We start from the raw sequence: 22,234 nt of genomic DNA, 5'->3' as shown, positions 1-22,234 counted from the left end.
TGATGGCTATTAGGATTCACTTAAACATTGTGGTGAAAATGAATTGTGTCTATGACCTGATATTCCAAAGAGTTTTATTCAGATGTGTTAGAAATGTCTCTGGTTGTCACAGATTAAGCATATCACTGCTTTTAATGTGAACATTTATTGCTCTTCAGAAATACTGTTGAAAGCCCAAGCATTCAGTTCACATGGAGATCATACAATTTTCACTTTTCACAAAAGCAGTGAACACTTATAATCTACAAAATCTAATTTAAAAATTCTACATATCAAAAAGGAGCTGTGGAAATAGGTATGGGTAGAACAGCCTGTATACATGTCTGTAGGAAGCATGAAAAGTACAGTTTAAGAGATGTTGGTGTTGACAGTGTTGCTCATTTGAACCTTTATACAACTGTTTGCCATTGTTTGATGAAACAAAATGAAAATCTTATAACAAATAAGCATGGCTCAATAGTGGTTAAGCATAATATGTCAGTCGAAAACACAGGCTCACTATATTAAGTTACACATTGCAACCAACAGCACTCGAGCATCTAGTGCATGGAAAATCACATTAGTCCATTTTAGAATCTATTTACCAGCATCAGTGGATTAATACATGTCGGTGCTATGCTGGGAAGGCAGTTAAAATCAAAAGAACCTAAAAATCAAAGAATAATAGCAAAGAAAGGAAATCGGTCTAATGCTGCTATTGAGCACTTTGTGCCACAAGCCAGCAGATGAATGCAGAAGGCAATATGAGGGGAGAGGGGTGTTCTCCTGGAATGTTTAGACACTGGCCTGCCGGTCAACGGGAATCCTGAGATCATCCGTTGACTGGACTAAACTAAAGGAAGTGCACACACACCCCTCACCCCACAAACATATGCACACATTCACACAAACCAAAGATTTGCCAAGTTTTCACTTTTAGTAGAGCAGGAGAGAGATCTGACGTGAAATAAAAGGTGTTTTACCCAACAGCTTTAGAACGTGTTGATGTGGAGTTGATGGACGCCCATGATTAGAACAGAATTACAGAAAACCGCCATGGACACAAGGCATTCGAGTTACTCAATGGCAAACGCTCTGCTCATCCACCAGAAAGATGAGCTTCCAGTTTTTTTTTAGTTGTTCTTCAGAGAAGAGCCCATATTAAGAGAAGATGCCCGAATAAGGGTCATAAGGACGAGAGGTCATCACAATGCCCTCCTCTCCTGGTCTATAAAGGATCTGCTAAACTCGCAGGATAAGTGATTTTTGGGGTTTTGTACAGTAGAGTGTAAAAATCAATGTGCGGCCAAACTTCAGTCTTGCTCCATGGTGTCATCTGCAGTCTCTGAGCTGTCTGAACTGATTTCTGCAGTGGCACTGCCCTCTGCCGCCAGCTCTGTGGAACTGCTGGGACATGCAGATGGAGTCTCTGCACTGGACACTCCCTCGTCACTGCTGTTATTGCTGCTGCTGCTGCTGCTGCTGCTACTACTGCTGACTGGGTCATTTCTCTCGTCCGTTTCCTGAGCCTCAGCGCTCTCTTCCCTTTCCGACCGCTGTTCTGGTAGATCTGATTCGCTGCCAGTCGCCTGATTGTGGGAAGGGTCGGGTGAATCATCCGAAGTGGATTTGTCAACCCCGTTTTCTACGACCTCTGACTGTGTACTCGAGGGTTCTGCAGAGAGAGGAGCAGAAAACGTAAATATGCAAACAGCTGCTGCTATGCAAAAATATAAAAATATTACAACAGCAGTTACTCACATGACCAAACTGGTTGAAATAAAACAAGAAAAATGAATATTAGTGGCTTATTTTACACTGATTGAACCCAAATCCTATGGTCTGTTATGATTCTCAGTCACCCACGTTCCTTGTACATTGAGGAATGTACAATATGTAAAAAAATAAATAAAAGTTCAAAATTTGGACACACTTGACTGAATGAGACATCTTTACAAAACCAAAGTTCCACAGAAACCCCCAAAAATAAAAAAGTAAAATATTAACCACCAAGTTGTGTCCAAACTTCTGACCATTAGCATTTATTACAAGCATCTCTTTATTTGTTAAAGACATTCACTGCTCATCCAGTTGGCTTCATCAGCTATCAGATAGTGGGGACGTCACTGCTTTTAGACCTCCAAAGTAAACAACGACTAGACATAAAAAAAAAGCACTAAAGGCCTGCAGATATAGCCTGCATTGAGACAAGCTAAAACTGCATCAGACTGACTGGCAAAGGGGGACGAGTACATTTTCTGAATGAGGCTGTGCACCAAAACTTCAAAATGGGATTGTGGGACAGGGTTTATGTGAACTCCAGGACGGTTAGCAAATGGCATGAAAGTAATCTGGTTTATTACATGGAAGCCTATTACAGTATAATGCATTTTTCATTGCTGCTCATGTCTGCAGAAATTGCCTTTGCCGTGCATGTTAGGATTAATTTTTGCCAGCAAAGGAACAAAAACACGAGTGGGGAAAAAAAAGAACCAAACAGCACTTTCCATTTTTGGCATGTTCCCCTGAACGGTTGCCTGGCTACCGTGGTAAACAGCTGCCTCTAGTACTCATGTTGATAAAACAAATGCGTTGTGGATCTGAGTTACATAATACAATATTAAAAAGACCTTTGGGGGGGATGAGACTCAGGTTTGGACAGCCTGGGACAAGCAGTTGAGAGTCCCAGACAACAGAGATAACCTTCAATGAATGGGCAAGGTCCAGATGCTTCAATTAAAATTGATCTGATATTCACAATCTCAGTCCATACAGGATGTTTGAAGCAATATCTCTTTACGTGTATGCCAATACACACTCAACATAGTTCTGCTGGTAGTCAGTGCACTGTACCTTGGTCTTCAGTGACGATGTCGTCAGGTTTATTATCCTTCACCTCCGCAGTGACGTCTGATGAGGACTGCGGTACATCCGATGAGCTCTCTGCTACCGATGTGCAGGGCGACTGCTTTTCATCCAGCTCTTTCTCTATTCCTTCCTCATTGTCATCTTCCTCCTCTTCGAACTTGAGTCTCTTTGCTTCATGAGTCTCAGTGTTTGTAGCATCGTCATCTTCACGATGTTTACACTTCACTGGACCACCGTGTGAACCTTCTGCTTCTGATGCTGAAGGCTCACTTAAAAAAAAATAAAAAAAAAAATAAAAAGACAAAAACAGTTTTTAACTCTGAATACACACTTCTGCAGTCCATGAAATCATAATTTGAGTTTTGTGGCTTTCATGCCAAGTTTTGAAGTCATCTATTTATAATTGAAGTTATAGGTTTTTGGTTTCAGCTTTTTGTTATATGAAGGGGACATTAAAACGGTCTTGGAATCTTTATTATGCCTTCATTTATTTTTGTTACTTTCAAATGCCTTTTAAGTATAGATTTGATTGTAACACACTTTGATCAAACTATGAAAATCCTTCAAAAACAATTAATTTTTATTCATTATATTCTAAACAAAGTGAAATAAACCATTTTAATAGTCATTATGTGAAAATTATCAATAAAAAATGATTGTCCCACAGAAAAATGGTCTGTTTTTTTCCCCCCTCAAAAGCTAAAGTACTTCTTTACTAATGAGACAACAGTGTCAATGAGGAGCTTAAATGAAATGAGAAACTATGAAATGTGTGGAAAAAGTTAAATCACTTATAAACTGAATTTACTGCAATTTATGCAAACAAACAAACATATACATACATGCATACATACATACATATACACACACACACACATATATACACACACATATATATATATATATATATATATATATATATATATATATATATATATATATATATATATATATATATATATATATATAAGGGTGTGCGATACTGCAAATGTTGGTATCGATCCGATACCAAGTAAATACAGGGAAAGTATCGCCGATACTCATACCGATACTTTTTCCTTTTTAATAACATACATTTAAATGACCAATTACACTTTGAAAATTAACAATAACTTATGTTGATATGACTAAAACATTACATTCACCTTAAAGCTATGTGGATATTATTTGCCTTTCTGAAAGGAGTTTGCAAGCAGAGGAGCCCAGAATATGAAAGCAATGCGTAAAGTTTCGTGTAAAGCATTTTCCTCCCATAGAAGAGTTATAAAGAAAAAAAAAAACATAACGTGGCCTAATGCATTAAGTAAGTAATATTGAAAGGCCAAGTCAGTATACTGATGATGCAAACTATATGCAGGCAAGCAGCCCAGGATATGAACGCAAAGTGCACGCATGTTAAGTGTTTTCCTCTGATAGAAAACCTTTATAAAGAAAAAAAAACAAGACAACAACAACGTGGCTTAATGGTTGAAGACAGTAATACTGTATAAAAAGGCCAAATTCGGTAAAATTAATCGGTCTGGCTTCCAGTCTCATCCACTTCCAGCTATTTTTAACTGTACAAAATAGCTTGTTTTGCTGCTTTCTTGGTATTGCAAACTGGCATTTCTTACCATATTATTTAAAATGAATCGTCTTAATTATAAACACACACGGTGGATAGCACAAACAATTTTACCGTTTATTGCGTTATTTTTCTCATGATTTCCCTACCATGCCTAATGAAGTGGAAGTCTCGCACATTCAGTCTACGAAAAAAAGCTTATTTCCACATTGAAAAAGGTGAATAAGTTTGGTGCTGTTGCCACAGCAGCAAATTTCTACCGTTCCATCTCTCGCTGTAGCCAATAATATCCGCTTAAGTTTGGAGCCGCTGAGTCACGTAATGGCATAACAAAACACTAAAGCAGGGGAGGAGCAGTAATGTTTGCATACGAAACATGAAAAGAGCGGTACATAAACACACAGACATGTCTATTCTTTGTTGAATGTATTAAGCAATATATTAAGTGTAGAGGAGAGAAAATTAACCTAAAGTATCGATCTAATCAGGCTAGTATCGATCCGATACCAACATTCACAACGATCAATAAATAGTGTAATAAATGTATTGTTCATTGTTTGCTCGTGTTAGTCATTCCATTAACTAATATTAACTAGGGGTGTGACGAGACACTTATCCCACGAGACGAGACACGAGACTGGGTTCACGAGAACGAGACGAGATTTTTAGACTTTTTATTTTTTAAATCCTCAATGATGAAATATATAGGGAAAATAGTTTTTATTCAACTAAAAACAAAATGCAAAAAACGTGTGCATTTTGAAATCAACATACTTTATGAAATTAAACTTCTATTTTAATGAATTATATGCAGTAATAAACAACATGTAAACTAGAGCTGCACGATTCTGGATAAACTGAGAATCACAATTTTTTTTTTTTTATAAATTGGAGATCACGATTCTCTCACAAAATAACGTAATTTACTAGTTGTTCTGACAAAATGTTCATTGCTTAAGTCTTTAAAAAAAAAAAACATTCATTTGAACAAAATAAAAAATAAAAAAAATTCAATGAAGGAGTCAGTGTCTCGCTTCATAAAGACTTCTTTCTCTACTGGAATCTCCTGAATGAATGATTCAATGTCAAACACATTTTTTAAACGGGTTGTCGCCACCTCCTGGCGGAAGATATTAGCAAGTGCTAAGAAACTTTCGTTTTGATCGCTACTGTAGACAATAAGCGTTTATACCCAAACTATAAACTTTTATCCCAGTACTTCTGTTATTTAAATGTCTGTAACACAGAAATAATGATGTGTGGTTGAAAAGACTGTTTGTGTTGCTCTTTCTGGATCAGCAGCAGCATGAATGCAGATTTGAACATCTTTAACACCTGTTTCACATCGTAAGCGTCAGTGGAGCGTAAGCAGCGCGTTTAGTCTCACAGCATTCACCCTCCGATTAATCAACATCTCACGCTCCACTGACACTCGCGATGTGAAACGGTCTTAATAGACATAGCTGAATCATTGTCATTCAGGAATATGATTGCATGGGTGTTTGAATCACAATCGCAAGTCCAATTCTTAACAATTAATGGTGCAGCTCTAGTGTAAACATTGCAAAATATTTTGCGAGGATATCGTCACGTTCTCACGAGACGCATCGGATCTCGCGAGACACATCGGATCTCGTCACATCCCTAATATTAACTAACGACACCTTATTGTAAAGTGTTACCTAAATATGTAAAATAACAGCTGTAACTTTAACAAGCCTAATGAGTTCTTCCAAAAATACAAGAAATACAAAAACAAAATAAAAATCATTAATCATTTATCAACAATAGGTCTACATCTACTGAACAAGAGTATCACATCCTGGCATTTTGAACTTACTTGACTGTTCTGTCGGATTGCTCTGACACTTGTTCTTTGCTTTCTGTGCTGTCAGGAAGGCCGTTGGTAGCTACACTGCTGGACAGGGAGAGTTTTGGTCTATTCAGTGGCCTGTGTGTTCCTGGACCATTCACATTTCTATCACAGACAATCAAAGACACATCAAGCCATCAGACAGTAAAATTAAGTTCAACAAGCCTCTCTTTACAGTGAGCGCTAACATTTCAAACTGAATTGATATCAAAGTTTCCATAATGCTGGTTAAAGTGATAAACTCACCTATCTGGAAACGCTGAAGTGTTGCCAGGGAACATGACACCATTCATTCTGTTCACACAACCTGATCCTTTTTTCCTGTAAAAATAAAAGATGCATTAAAGAACAGCAGAACCGTTTGTGAACATTACAAGCATCACTGAAAGCTGCCCACTCACAAACAGTCAAACAGAACAGGAAAGAGTTGAACTCACTCTGAGGTAGGATACACACAACTGACCACCATCACATTCTGAAAATGAAAAATATTTCATTTAAACTGAGCGGAGAGAGTTAATCTGCTTTAAGACTTTCAGAAAACAAGGCACAAATAAAATTCATTCCCAAAGTTTTGTTTGTTTATTTCCTTGAACGCAACATACCTTCTCCACACCCCTGAGGAACTTGTCTGTTCCCGTGTAGTTTCTTTTTGGCTCAGTAAGAAGCTCACAAAGACGCTGAATAGTGAAAGGAATCCTGGAAAAAAAAAAAAAAATCAATTTAATTGAAATGTTTTTAAAAAGAGACTATGGAACAACTGTGGAATATGCATGTCATCCCTTACCCGTTGTATCCATTGACAATTTTAAGAATCCTCTGCTTCATCTCATCAAAGGGAATGTACTCAACGTTTGGATTGGCAGCTCCCCGTTGCTCTGGACATGAGGCCTTAAAATCATCCATCACTTTCTCCAGTTTAAAGAGGAAGTAACCTTTAAACTGAGACCACTGAATCCTGATGATGTAGAAAGCAATGATTTAAATGAAGATAGAAGAAAAATCGGAAACTTCACATTTACTTTTTATTGTAATAATTTACTCTAAAAGCACATTGTGATGCTGTGACCTCATGTGAGTGACAGGTTGATGAAGGGGAGGGATTATTATTGTCCCCATTTGGTCGTTTACTGTTGTTAAAATATGCTATTTATAGCCTTTTAAATCGCTGCACAAATTAGAATTTCAGACTTACACATTCACTCAAGAAAATCACATACAAACCATATTCTATCATAATCGTGTGTTTATTATCTTATATAATCTATAGTGTCTGTTGTCATGTTTATTTCTGCTGTGTAAAAGCCTTAACATGTGCTCTGACTGAAACTCACGTTGTTTGTGATGCTACTGCCTCTCCGTTCTTAAGTTGCCAGGGATACATTCCATGTATAATACACATTAGTAAAAGGATCTATTTTAATTTTTATTTGTCTATATACACTTTGGGCTACATTATAAAGTAGCTCAAATAACCACAACCTACGACTCTGTAATTTTTTCCTGCGACAGTATTTTCAAAATAGCCCACTTGTGTCGTTACCCTGGCAACAATGGCTCGCTGTACCCTCATCACGCATTAATGATAGACAACCTTCCGCGCTGCTATGACGGGAAGAAGTTGGGGTCAAACCTTATCAAATGATTAATTTGCGTTAAAAAAATATTAACACGAAATTTTTTTATTAAATCGCATGCGTTAACGTTGACACCCCTAGTTTTATTGTTACCAAATTCTGTGTTTTAGCACGTCTAATCATTTGAAAGCATAAAAACAAGTTTCATTTCTTCTTACAATAGCCTTATAATTTTTTCCCTCAGAAATTCTGTTGTGTATTTACATTTTTAAGGCATAAAACATTTAATTTATCTTTTAATTAATGAAAATTAAAATAATTTTATTATATAATATTACAATTAAAACATTGAAGAAATATTTTGATTATTACTTAAAATTAAGGTTTTAAAAATTTTATTAGTAGTAGTAGCCTATTACGTACATTCTACTGAACAATAGTAATATTTCTGCTGCAATGTCTTCAAGTTAAACCGAACTTTTATTTTGACGGGTCAGTGTGAATACCTTTACATTTCTGTGTGTATATGATATGAGGATAGCTCTACTCAAATGAAATGGTCAAATGCTAATGAAGTGACTCTCAGAGCAGTTCTAGAGATGTTGTTCATGTATTTATGTTCTCATTTAGTGAGACAGATGCTGAAATCACCGGAAGCGTCAGTATAAGTAGTAAACAAAATTGCGTGTCTGCGCCATTCATTAACAACGAGACACACAGAATTCATATTTAAATAGTTGTTTTGCGGCTTAATTTTTACAAATACTAGTGGGAGGGCACGTTTGTGTGTGTGCGCGCATTGGGGCGGAACTCCACCGTGTGTGATACAGAGAGCATGTAACAGAGACAGAAATGATATGCTGCCGTGTAAATAAGATAAATAACATAAGGCTATTTAGTATAGACCTGTTCTACAGAAAAGGTAACTTTAAATGACCCCTGCTGTGGGGGCACCCCTAATATAATAGCAGGGGAAACACTGTGTTTGATGAAAAAAATAAATAAATAAAAAGGGCACATTAAATAAAAAATAAAGAATGCACAGCTTAATCATTTAGAATAAACCCTGCAATATTTCTTTAAAAAATTAGAACTGCCAATTTTGATTTGTTGTTTGAAGAAGCCCATTTTTGCCTAAGGGGAGAGGAAAAAAAGGTACTCACTCATGACTTGTAATCACACAATTCTAACTTCCGAGTTACAATTTTACAATTTCCGAGTTGGAATTTTCAGTTTCTCTCTATTAAAGCGTGATTATTTTGTGGATAAATAGGTCTGTTTGGATCAGAAAATGCTTTTGCACATTTAATTCACGTTCATATTAATGCACAAAATCAAATATTACATTCATGAAATAAACATTTTATTCAAAGAATACATTTTATGATCCACGCAGACCCTTTCAATTATGAGAAGAAAAAAATCAGAATTGTGAGATGTTAAAAGGCCTTATTCATGAGATAAACTCAAAAACTGCAATATACAAACTCAGAATTGTGAGGCATAAAGTCAGAATTATGTGATGAAGTGTCACAATTACCTTTTTTTATTTAGAGGTTTAAACCAGGCTAGTGTCCTTGGGAAAAAAAGTGTCTATAAAAGCAATATTCTCTTTACAACATCATCTGTAGAATCTGTGTGTGCGAGAACTGAACTTACATGGTCTCTCCTGTTTTTGCAACATGCGATAGAAACTGATCCAAAATGGGGCAGGTTTCCTTTTCTCCTTTCTTCTCGAAATCTACAGTGAACAACAAAATAAATAATAATGCTTCTAATATAAATTATTTTATTCTATTGCATATTCTGTCTAATAATTTTACTGATACCTTACTTTATTTTGTTGTTGCTTATAGTGAGCATTCATGCTTCAGCAATATTGTATGAAGAATGCCAATGGAGCACTTTGAAACTGAAATTTCTACAGACATGGTGCTTGAATTGGAGAATTTACAATACGATCATGGAGGTAAACTGGATTATGAATATTTAAAAAACATTTGTATACAATCTAATATCTTGAGTTTGTAAACAAAGTCAGCATCAATGATCTATGACAGTTTCAAGGCATCACTCAGTCAGCAACTTTGGCTCTTCTGTAATTATTATATAACCCACTCACACTCTACTACAAAGTTATGCCACACAAATAAGCGCCCGAGAAACTTTTTTTTGCTGACTATGCAGCTAAGTTAATGCAAGTAAGAAGTTTTTGACAGTAACGTTAAATAAGCGACTAAGCCAGTGTATTGAGTGCTCACATACCAACAGCAGTGTAGCTCAGAGCTAACCGGCTTTCTATCTGTTGCTGGGTTGCAGAGCACTTTATCAACTTCCGACCGGGTACATCAACAAACTCAACTCAAACACATTTTCTGTGTACTGTTGAGAACCAATCGATATCGATTACTCGTGATATTTAATGGTTTCCCCCGCTGGATCAGCACCTAGCATCGGCTGCTAGTTTGATTTCCTAGCTTAGCTTACAAGCTAACGAATTTACCAAACCTTTTCTGTTAACCGTTATTGGTCAGGTGGTGCCTGCGGTACCTCTAAATGCTCCCAGAAGTGTGTCGATTTCCATTGTGGAGGTATGTTTGCTACTCTCTGGTCTCTCTGAGTCCAGCTGGAAACAGAAAGATGGCAACAGCGACACGGAGAAAACAGCAGCAAATCTTTAATATGGCGCCGGTGACGTCACTACCTGCCTGCCTGCTGCTGTGGCGCATGCGCAGAGTCTCCGTGTTGATAACTTCATTCTGCATACAGGAGAGAGAAACAATCTGGTTTGTTTGTTTATATATCAGTCTGTAACATTTGTGTTTCTATCTACTAAAAAATAAAAAATAAATAAATGAAGAAAAAAGCTGAAAGTAAAATTACAAGTGGAACTTGTAACATGTATGTACACTAATATTTAGTTGTTTAGGCAGAGGCAGTGATTTTTCAATCCAGAAAACGCATAATAGCACAGTTCTGGTTGGTTCTGATGCTTTATGTCTCGCTTATGGGGTTGCATTGAAATAGCACTTATCAATACCATAACGGAATAATAACAAAGGAATTTTAAAACTCAGAACTTAACTACAGGAAGATGAAGAGCAGGGTTGTAAACATGAACGGATATGTAATTCAATAAAATGGAATAAGTTTAAATATGTCTGAATATATTTGCAAGGCACTGTAAATTAAAAGCTAACCAGAGGGAGGCAGTGTATGCAAGAAAAATAAAGCGCTATAATAAATAAATAAGTAAATAAATAAATAAATAAATGACTTCTCCTCTCAATTATCGCTAACCTTAATTTAAAAGTCTTTCTATAATTTGTTCCTTTGTGATTCCACAAATACAACTTATACACATATTAAGTGCCATTAAACTTGCGTGTCTTTTTTAAAACTGTAACGTTAAACGAGATCTGAATTATCTCCGGGCTACGATGAAGTGTGTGTGTGTGTCTGATTTGTGGACTTTGCTGTCAGATTTTCTTGTGTTTCAGTGGAAGCAAGAACATCTGACCTTTTGTGCAAAGGAGTCACAACATATTTACTCGTTTGATATTTGTTTTTCAATTTATGTCAAAACCTTTCTTTTTTTCAGAGATGTTTTCAACTTCTGTTTATTTCCATGATTTAATTAGATTTCATTTTCAGTGTAGTCTCAATTTATTTGGACTCATCCTATGAAGCATGCCATCATTTATTTATTTATTTATAATTGTTGCTATTTTTCTTCACAGGTTACAGTAAAGGTATGCCATTTGCAGTGGTCACAGTTTCAAACGAGCTCATTTCTGTATAAAACATTTTAGACTTTTAAATGTGCGCGAGTTGTGATTGGCTCAGGGCGAGGTCACGTGACGGACCGACGCCTCGCGCTGCAGCGGTCAGCGAGTGCAAGTGTGCGATAACAGCAGCAGCGGCTCTGTCTGGAGCTCACACTGTACATTACAGAAGCCCCCTCCTCTGGAAGACGGTGTTTCTCCCATTATGGGCGACAAGAAAAGCCCATCCAGGTATAGAAACATCTCATTCGTTCTGTCTTTTCATAAAGCATCTTGCGCGTTTGTGTACACTGGCGAATAGCCGCGTAATGCGGTTGAAGTCTACTTATTTTTCCTGGTCGGATTTAACGGAAAAAAGCGCAGCCATGGCGGATACGGAGCCTTGCCTGACTCCCGGTATACAGCTTTAGACAAAGGGAATTTAGGAAACGCCTCCTCTCTTCTTCTCTCTTCGCCTTTTTTCAACAGATAAAGCCAGTTTGCCCTTTAGGCATGCAAAATCGTCAGATTGCGAGTGTAATAGTGTGGTTGTGGAGGACGGGCGTCTGAATACAGCACGTAGAATTAGTGCACATGATGACACTTTGCACTAATTAGGGTGCAGCATGCTATTTAAATACCCTAACCAATTCTCCCTTTAAATCTTGCAGGCCAAAAAGACAAGCCAAGCCCTCTGCAGACAACGGATTTTGGGACTGTAGCGTCTGCACCTTCAAAAACAGTGCAGAGGCATTCAAATGCAGTATATGTGATGTGCGGAAAGGTACATCTACAAGGTAAAGTGACACTGCAGCTTATAAGAGGGAGCTATGCATTCATAACCATCACAAACACAATGCACATGCATGCAGTGAAGATGTCAACATTGATATTTTGTCTCTTTGCTGTGGATTGTGTCTTTATCCATACTGACGTCATATGATTCCTGTAGAATTTCAATGACACTGTAGGACAGGCGGCAGGATCCGGCTGCTGTGGAGGTATCCTGGTCTGTGCGCAGGGCCCCATTATGTGATCCTATAGGAAATCCTAAACATCTCAGATTTGCTAGTGCGGTGTTATGCACGCTGTGCTGTTTGTTCAGTACCGTGCAAAATATGAAACACATGGCTTGATGTATTGCTGTGGTCACTAATGCACTGATGTTATCTTATTGATCATGTTATGTGCTAGAGTTTAGGGTATTATTGGCGCCTATGGCATGCAGCCATAGTCTCTGAAATTATATTTAAGTGGATTAGATGAGCAAAGGGATCTGTCTGTCAAATCAAAGATCATATATATAAGCAAAGCACAGATGGTAGTGTATAATTATTTTAGCTGCTTAAGATTTCCCAAAAGTGGATTATGGGATACAGCTGGGATATTTCTGACACAATTCTAGGTCACTAATCAAATAAGCAAATTTGTGGCATTGAACTCTGTATAAAATATCAGATGTTTCCACCAAACATCAGATGCTTTTTGAGGAATTTTAAAATGGCTATTAAAAAATAAATTAATTAAAAAATTAAACTTTTATACTTGATATTTTTGTTAAATTGTGAAAATTAAAAAAAAAAAATTTGCCGGTGGTCTCAGGCGTTTGGACTCCAATGTATATGCAAAGTGTTTCATCTTTCATTTTTTTTTTTTTCAAATGGTTTGCTCTTAAAATTGACAGATCATGAAAGAAACGCCATATCCTTTTATGTTTTCAGCCAAATATTCTAGTGGGATGAATGTGGCGAGTGCTCACTGGCTTTATCGCAGGTGTTCATATCTCTGCCAAAGTGACAGTCTTTTCATGTATTGTGTACGGTGTGAAGTACGCAGGCATCTTCTCTCGACATAAATTGCATGCTTGAATGTTGATTTTCTGGCTTTGTTAAAGCAACAGGATCAGTCCCTGCTCTCTCATAGAGAGGTTGTTTGATGAGGCCGGGTTTATTACGCTGTTCTGATGTGTGCTTCTGCTGACTTGAGTGAGTGTCGTCTGTGTCTGGCCACTCTTGCACACCAGAGTAGCAACAGCTGAGGGAATCAGCAGGGTACCACACACAGACACACAAACAAACCGGCACAGAAACCCTTTCTCTCTCTCGCTTTTAAGCCATTCTCATGCTGTGAAGTGGACCACACACTTATAATAATGCAGAAAATATCAAATTAGTTTTTCCACTTGTCAGAGAGGATTTTTGCATAACTCAAAACTGTGGTAATACTCCATAATCACAGTTAATTGGTGCAAAACAATGTAATGTTTCCAGTCTAGGTGTTGTAAGAAAAGATTTGTGTTTATGATGTTGCAGCAAAGAGAATGTTAATTTGTATTTATTTAGCTGAATTAACACAACTTTGTTCTTTAATAAGATTAGGGGATGGTGATTATGTGCTGTCAGTATGAGGTTAAATCTGGAACAGGTAATGTAATTAGAACATCATAGAGAGCCGCCAATCAAAGACCTGAACTGTCAGCAGGGTGTTATTAACTCTGATCCACATGTATTTACTGTGATTCTCCAACTGAAATTGACTCAGAGAGATAATGTTTTAAACCCAGAATACTTCCCTCGCTCATTGAGCATCTCTCAATGCTTTCTGCTATGCCAGTATGAAAAAAGTATTGAGGACATTGATACATGAACTTCATGTGTTTGAATTATTGATGGGCCTAATGTATCATCCGAGTAATTGCCATTTGGAAAGTATCTGCATTGGTCAATAAGCACAGCATTTTTCCAAACTGCTAGAAGAAGTTGTTCCCCCTTGCATCAGTTCATATATAATGACAGCCTTTAAAAAGGGCCAATACGCATTTTTTAAATATTTTAATAATACCCCATGTAATACACTACAGCCAGGTTAAAAGTTTAAGACAGGGAATTTTTTTTTTCTTCGTGTTTTTGAAAGCGGTCTCTTGTGCCTACTGAATTTATTTATGTGATCGTTAGCATTTATTTGATCAAAATACAGTAAAAATAGTCATGTTTTGAAATACTATTATAATTTAAAATGGCTGTTTTCTATGGTAATATATTGCATATATTACATAAAATGTAATTTATTCCTGTGATGCAAAGCATCATTATATTTTTTGCATCATTACTCCAGTCTTCAGTGTCACATGATTTTCAGAAATCATTCTATAATTCTAATACATTTGTGTAATTTCATAGTTTTAATAATATTTACTATCAACATTAATATGTAAATTTAATTTTAATAAAGAATTAGTAGATGTGTCCAAAGTGCACTGAGCATATATTAGGGCAAAAGCTGGCAAAGTGGGACACAAGGTTTTGTTTAATATTTCTTTTCTATTTCAAAATCTTTTTTGACTATTTCAAATGGTCTTGTGTGAAGGTCTTTTGGTGTCATATTTTAAAACGGCATTTTTTTTTTTTGGTCATCTGTTGCCCTGCACTCCAAGGCCATAACCTTTTTTAAATAAGAAATAGTACAGTGAAGGAAATTAATAACATTTCTAATCTAGCACTCTCTATTCTAATTCTATTCTTTAAAAAAAAAAAAATTGCCCCTTTTAGACTTGCACTCTATTCATTTACTAACTGCTTGTTTTCTTTAAAAAAATAAATAAAATAGCTTCTCTATTCTTTTTGTATACTATGTTTCCTTTTAATTTATTATATAATTAAAAAAAAAACCTTGCTACGTGTACTGCGTTATGCTAACTGAGACTTGTCATAGCACTTGCATATTGCTCTTTTGTTGGTTTTGATTGCTTCTATTGTCCTCATTTGTAAGTCGCTTTGGATAAAAGCGTCTGCTAAATGACTAAATGTGATTCTAGTTGGCAAGTAATCATTTTGAAATGTATGCAGATAAAACTTTAAACTGATGCACTTTTGTATGCCTAATATGTCAAAAAACATGTCCAAATGTTTCATGTCTCATCGTATTCAGTTAAAAATTACATGAATCGCGTAAATTATACCATATTTTCAGAACAGCCTGTATTTTTCTGTCGGTCATTCAACATTTTTATAGTAAAACAGTTGTCAAAATTAAAAGTTTTGCTACAACCATCTTACTCTGCTCTTTCAACACTTTGCACCTACTTTGATTGGCCATCTTAATCATTTTGACATTGAGCTCTGTTAGACCCTTGAGGCAGACCAGCCTAAAAATGTAACTTTTAAACCTTTTGTCGTCCTAACAACAAACAGAGCACTACATATTGGAGTGCAGCACAGCAGTGCAAGAATTTCAAATATTGCACTCTATCAATTGGCATCGGTATTAATTCAATTCAATTCAAGTTCATTTGTATAGTGCTTTTTATGATACAAATCGTTGCAAAGCAGTTTTACAGGAAATTATGTTTCTACCATATATTTATATATTGTAGAAACTTAATATGTCTAACTTATGGCAAAATTTGGTAATTCTGTATGTTGTTTGATGGTTGGCATCCTCTGAGGTCCTCTGACAGTAATAGTATTACTGACAAAGCACTTGATTTCTGGTGACGTTTTCTTTTCCAGAAAACCTAGGATAAACTCTCAACTCGTGGCACAGCAGGTCGCTCAACAGTACGCCGCCCCACCCCCAGCCAAGAAAGAAAGAAGGGAAAGGACAGACCTGCCTGACGACGACCACTTCGACATGGACAACTCCGACTCGGATAGACTCAGCAGTCTCCACCCTGACTCCGACCATCCCGAAAGATTAGGTCTGGACGGAGGTCAGCTGGACCGTGGACATTCTCACAAGGATCGGAGACAGGAGCGTGGTCTAGACAAACCGCAACCGCTCCATACAGACCGGAGGCCTGAGAGAACAGGACTGACCCCAGACCTTCAGCAGCAGCAGCATCCGCAGCAGCAGCATCAGCAGCAGCAGCAGCATCCGCAGCAGCAGCATCAGCTTCAGCAGCAGCAGCAGCAGCAGCAGCAGCAGCAGCAGCAGCAGCAGCAGCAGCAGCAGCACAACAGAACAGACACAGAGCACACGGACAGAGCAATGCTGGACAAACTTCAGCCTCACAGAGAGCACATGGATAAAGATCATCCGCACACGGCAGGCTCTGGGATGCAGCCGGCAGAGAGGATGGGTGCAGAGAGAGAGGAACTCAAAAAAGGAAAAATAGAGAGAGCCATGATGGAGAAACACAAAGAGAGACCTAAAAGCCTCACGCCCAGTAAAAAACCCACTGCTAAGAAGATGAAGTGAGTGTTTTTATGCAGCCATGCTCTGCAAGTAGTCTTTTTACTTTTAGTTTGATCTAATCAGATGTTATTATGGCTGTCAAAGTTAACAAGTGCATGCAATTAATTCATTATGCCAGATTCTTTTTATTCTGTTAATGCATGTATTTTTACTTTATAACAGTGGGGTTCTGGAATTAAAAATCCCATCAATTTTCTCCACAGGGGAACTGATTTTTAACTGTGATTTATAAACCTATAAAGACAAACCAGCTGTGAGCTGCGAGTTTGATAATAGATGGTATGTGCTTTTGTTGAAGCCATCAATCCACATTATTTCAACTTATTTTTTAAAGTTATCTTGTTTAACATTGAAAATTCTGGTGAAAAACTACTTTACCCATGATTGTTCAAGTGACTCTTCACCAACCAGAGAATTAAAATTAGCAAGTCACGTCAAATTATGTGAAGCACTGCAAATCACATAATAGTTGGTATGCCCCCTTTGCTCTCTAACTACTAAAATATTTGCTATTAGCAACAGCAAGTTAATAGTTTCTCCATTTTTAAATTTGATTTTTATTTGCAATGCTTCATGGGATTGTAGTTCTTTCCCTCATTAAAGCCATTAAGTACACAGTCTTGTACCTTTGTCTTTTTGTACTATTTTTTTTTTTTTTTTTATATATACTTTGTTTGTAATTTTTCACTCACTTTGCAGCTGGTTGGTTTGGTTCATGGCTTAGAATTTTTTAACAAACATTTTTAATATCCTTATGAGAAAAATGAATGGGAAAGTTAGTTCTGGAACCAAGGCCACTGAGAAGTAGATGGCCACTGTTGCACTCTATAAAGGTTTTATTCGGTTATTTCTATTCAGAGCTGATTAGAACAGGAGAAATTCAAGTATCACACACAAAAGTATTCATTTATTGGATAATTTATTAAATTAATAACTCAACTGGTGATGTTTCATTTGCTAATCTTCAATGAGAAAAGCATTTTCCTAATTTCTAAATCGCTTTGGATGAAAGCTTCTGCTAAATGAATAAATCTAAATGTTAAAACACCAGTGGAGAATTGCTATAAAAATACATTTACACATGAATGATTAAAGGAACACACCACTATTTTTGAAAATAGGCTCATTTTCCAACTCCCCAAGAGTTAAACAGTTGATCTCTGGGTCTGGCGGTAGCACTTTTAGCTGCAGCATAGCATAGATCATTGAATCTGATTAGACCGTTAGCACCTCGCTCAAAAATGACCAAAGAGTTTCGATATTTTTCCTATTGTGATCTATTCTAAGCTGCAGCTAAAAGTGCTACCGCCAGACCCGGAGATCGGCTGAATGGATTCGAAAACGGTAAAACTCAACTGTTTAACTCTTGGGGAGTTGGAAAATGAGCCTATTTTCAAAAATAGTGGAGTGTTCCTTTTAAGTCCATAAAGTGTGGGGAAAGTTTTATGGTGATAGTTACTAATGGCATATTGAATCAACATTTACAGGCCCAAACTCATTCAGAAAGGTCCAGCTGGGGAAAGTAACGGCATGAAGGCTGGCAAGTCTGTCACGAAGAATAACAAATCTATAATTTCACGGTAAGTTCAGAACTGATCTGCTATTCTACAGTTTTTATCTGTTTTCTAAATGCATCTTAATGATCTTGTTGTGATTGATTGAATTTTTTTCTTTAAAATGGGAGACTTCTGCAAGTTTGCATTCAGATATTTCTGCATTGTCAACAATTAGTGGATAGAACCAAGTCCCTGCCCTACATTTTTATTTTTTCAATAATCCATTACATTTGGATGTACATCACAATACGTAAAAATATCTGTTGCCACTTATGTTACATTGTGATTTTAAGGCAGGCTTTTACCTGCATTAGAGTATTCTACTAATGACATTTTCAATTTATACCGTTACTGCTTTGAGTTAAGAGGAAATCCAGTGAGTGGCTAATAGTCTTTTTAGTTGCATAATCCATGGGCTCTTTAACTTGCTGCAATGTAGACAGCTAAAACTGGATTATTGTATTCAGAACTTTGGGCTGAATGAAACATTTAAAGATACACTCAGTAGTTTATTCCTAATGAAGTGAAACGTAGTTCTGACAAAAGCGTATGAAAGTATGCACTTATATAAGGTAAAGACTCATATAGTCATATTAGAGGCCTAGAAAAAGCTATTTTATTGTACACGAGAGCCCACCATTTATAATGGATGTCATCACATGAAGCTTAGTACTCTCGTTATTCTGTTATTAAAAGACACTTTTGTTTGCAGAGTAAATTAATGGTTGGCTACAAAAATGTTTGCTTTTGTTCATCTTTAAAACACAAATGAGGATATTTTTTGATGAATTCTGAGAATTTTCTGTTCCTCCATTGAATGTTCATTCTAATGTGATGGTTCAAAAGACATAAGACCAAAAAAAAAAAGATCATTGCACATACATAAAACACATCAAGCATTTACAGAAGCTCAACTGTATATGAAGAACAAACCTGATTGGTTCTCGCACATTTGAGCTTTAGTTTACCATAAACGATGTGCTCTATGTATGTGTGTTAATCAGTGTTTTTATGTGAATAAGTGTGTCACATAAAATGATATAAAGCGATTTGTAAAAGTAATCCATATGAATTGAAGAGACACAATGTCTTTTTGTACTTTATGATGTGAAAGTTTCGGTTGTATGAACTTTCAATGGAGGGACTGAACTGAACGCTGCAGTAATAAAGTTGATGTGTAATTCCTTCTTTCTCCATTCCTCTGTTACACTTCAGACCTAAACTGAAGAACGTGGACAGGAGCTCGGCTCAGCAGCTCGCTATAACGGTGGGCAATGTGACTGTCATCATCACAGACTTTAAGGAGAAGACTCGCTCCTCCTCCACCTCCTCCTCCACTGTCACCTCCAGCGCTGGCTCTGAGCAGCAGCACCTGAGCTCCAGCTCAGAGAGCACGGACAAGGGGTCGTCCCGCGCCTCCACCCCCAGAAGAGACCATTCTTCTGGCCACAATGAGACCATGTGAAGGGGAAGAGATTCACACACTGCGATTTTCACTTGGCGAGGCCCAGAGCTCCTACAGCCACACTCGTAACTGTACATGGAAGAGGGATCTTTCCAATCCATTAAGACAATGTCCATCTTGACACATCGGCAGAAGTGTACCTGTCGAAAACCCTCGTGGAGCACCTTGTAGATTGATGTGTTGATGTTCACGTGAGTCACTGTCACGCCGAGACCCACTGTATATTCTGTGCCCTACTCCTTCCAGATATAATCCATGTTTGTGCACCACGGAAATCAGCGCTCCCAAGTTTGCATTATTATTGTTCATTGTCATTAAATCGTGCAGACGGCTGTTTTGACTTTGTGTTTAGAACGTAGAATCGTTTATGCTAAATGTACAGTATCTGAGCTCATTCCTCCATCTCTCAGACAGCTCCGAGTCAATGATCTGTTGCTGCGGCTGTTTGTAGAAAGCGAGTTCTCGTCAATAAGATCACGCTAGACCACCGTGTACAGAGAGATTTGTTCCCTTATTATTTCATATGACAAACTCTTGTGTGTTTACATGGTGGAAACACAAACTGTGATGTGAGTTTACAGTATTATAAATACAAGGCCAACTTTGAAATCCATACTGTGTACCATGTAGACATGTTTTGTGGTTCACAAGATGATAAGAGAGTATTTAGAATATTGTTCTTTATCTTGCTCTGTTTTTAGACTTTAAACCTTTGCATATTTCTTGTAAAATTATATCGAGATTCACAGTACTGTCTATTATTCAACTTCATGGCAACGAACGGGTGGAGAGAGAAACCGGCAGTTGTTGGAATATGAAGCAGCTTATCTATTTGTGAGATTTCATACAGTATATTTACGGTTTACCAAGATCTCTACTAAAAATTTGGAAAATACTCCCAATATAGCATTGTGTTGTAAAAATTGGCTGCTTCTCGCCCATAAAGACGATTTGCACAGGTTTACACATTCATTCTGACCTTTGTTAAAAATCTAGAAGCTTATGAAGCTAATAAAATCCTTCTGAAACTCATTATGGTCTCAAAGCATCTTGGGGACTTTGATGTGATAATTTAGATTTTCTACAAGCAGTTTATTCTTGTGTAGTAACCAATGTATATGAAGTGAAAATCTGTTTTCTGAATGCATGCTGTTGGTCTTATTGTGAACAATTCATCCATGCATATGCTTTTTTTTATTTTTTGACCTCATGGGGTTTAATCACAATATCATAACTGGACCTTCCACAGAAAACAACAGACTTCTCTCTGGTGACGTATGCAGGACTTCTTCATTTAGTCCTGCCACTGCAAGCTCATGCTCAACTGCATCGACATGTCAACATCCAATCACCTGATGCTAAGCCCCTCCCAAACATTTTTTGTCTGTTTTGATAATTTGTTAAACTCCTATACATTGCAATATGGAAGAAGAGGTCTGTTGCTACTTCTGCTTCATCTTGACTTTAAAACGGGTGCATATAATCGCAAGCTCTTTTACATGTTCATTAATTGTTTATTAGATATCCATTGAATCTACCACAATCTTAGCAAACCTTCCCCGTGTGATTTAGATAAGACATATTCTTAGATCAACATCTCTTGTTGTTCCATTACTTACTGGAACATCAATGAAATTTTGTAGGTCTCAACCCCTTAACCCTTAAATCAGAGGGCAAACAAAGGATGTTGATGCAGTAACATGTCCTATCCATCCTCTGGTTTTAGCACATAGCAGCTGGTTTCTAGTTGGTCTGAACTGGTCATTAGCTGTTACCATGCTCCAAATATCACCTTTACCTCCCTAATCTAACCCTAATCATAATCTTATACTATAATATACTAAAATTAAAAACTTTTGAATTTTTATTTTTTAATTCTAAAGCAAATTCAAAACATAACTATTTTAGTAATCAAAATAGTTATTAATATAAATTAGTTTGAGTAATTATGTGCTTTTGTATTATTATTTTTTTTAACATGTTTCTATTTAGCTTTATTTTAATGGTAGTAATTTTGTGCTTTTGCCGTTTCTTACATTTCTATTTAGCTTTATTTTAATTTTATTTTGGGAATTTTATGCACTTTTGACATTTTAAGGTTTTTAATAGACTACGTATTTCTGTTTGATTTTAATTAGTGCTGTCAAACGATTAATCACGATTAATCGCATCCAAAATAAAAGTTTTTGTTTACATAATATGTGTGTGTACTCTCTATATTTATTATGTAAATATATATATATATATATACATAAAAGCACACGCATACAGTATTTTGAAAATATTTACATGTATTTACATGTCTATATTTATATTCATGTAATTTATATTATAAAGATATATATATATATATATAAACATAACATTTTTCTGAAATATATACATGCATGTGTGT

At 36.6% G+C, this 22,234-nt stretch overlaps 2 protein-coding genes across 3 annotated transcripts; one reads left to right on the top strand and one right to left on the bottom strand.

Moving 5' to 3' along the window:
* Nucleotides 1-129: 129 nt before the first annotated feature.
* Nucleotides 130-10,573, bottom strand: ppp4r2a (protein phosphatase 4, regulatory subunit 2a). Of its 2 annotated transcripts, none has more exons than XM_058763043.1 (9): nucleotides 10,412-10,573; nucleotides 9,521-9,602; nucleotides 7,072-7,242; nucleotides 6,890-6,983; nucleotides 6,722-6,759; nucleotides 6,531-6,605; nucleotides 6,252-6,389; nucleotides 2,833-3,116; nucleotides 130-1,654 (listed from the first exon to the last, which is right to left on the bottom strand). In XM_058763043.1, exons 1-9 carry the CDS (start codon nucleotides 10,443-10,445, stop codon nucleotides 1,293-1,295), a joined length of 1,278 nt encoding a protein of 425 aa, XP_058619026.1. In that variant the 5' UTR covers nucleotides 10,446-10,573; the 3' UTR covers nucleotides 130-1,292. The 2 variants fall into 2 exon arrangements, with proteins under 2 accessions (XP_058619026.1, XP_058619027.1); XM_058763044.1 differs by lacking the exon at nucleotides 10,412-10,573 and adding an exon at nucleotides 9,696-10,366.
* Nucleotides 10,574-11,681: 1,108 nt separating this feature from the next.
* On the top strand, nucleotides 11,682-21,891 carry rybpa (RING1 and YY1 binding protein a). Its single transcript, XM_058763045.1, has 5 exons — nucleotides 11,682-11,877; nucleotides 12,297-12,422; nucleotides 16,134-16,817; nucleotides 18,306-18,398; nucleotides 19,590-21,891. The coding sequence occupies exons 1-5, from the start codon at nucleotides 11,852-11,854 to the stop codon at nucleotides 19,837-19,839; spliced, it is 1,179 nt and encodes a 392-aa protein (XP_058619028.1). The 5' UTR covers nucleotides 11,682-11,851; the 3' UTR covers nucleotides 19,840-21,891.
* Nucleotides 21,892-22,234: the final 343 nt, after the last annotated feature.

This window comes from Onychostoma macrolepis, chromosome 23 (genome assembly GCF_012432095.1).
Source record: "Onychostoma macrolepis isolate SWU-2019 chromosome 23, ASM1243209v1, whole genome shotgun sequence".
Taxonomy (NCBI): Eukaryota; Metazoa; Chordata; class Actinopteri; order Cypriniformes; family Cyprinidae; genus Onychostoma; species Onychostoma macrolepis.
The sequence above is the reverse complement of the archived record's forward strand: the minus strand, read 5'-3'. Positions and strand labels throughout refer to the sequence as shown.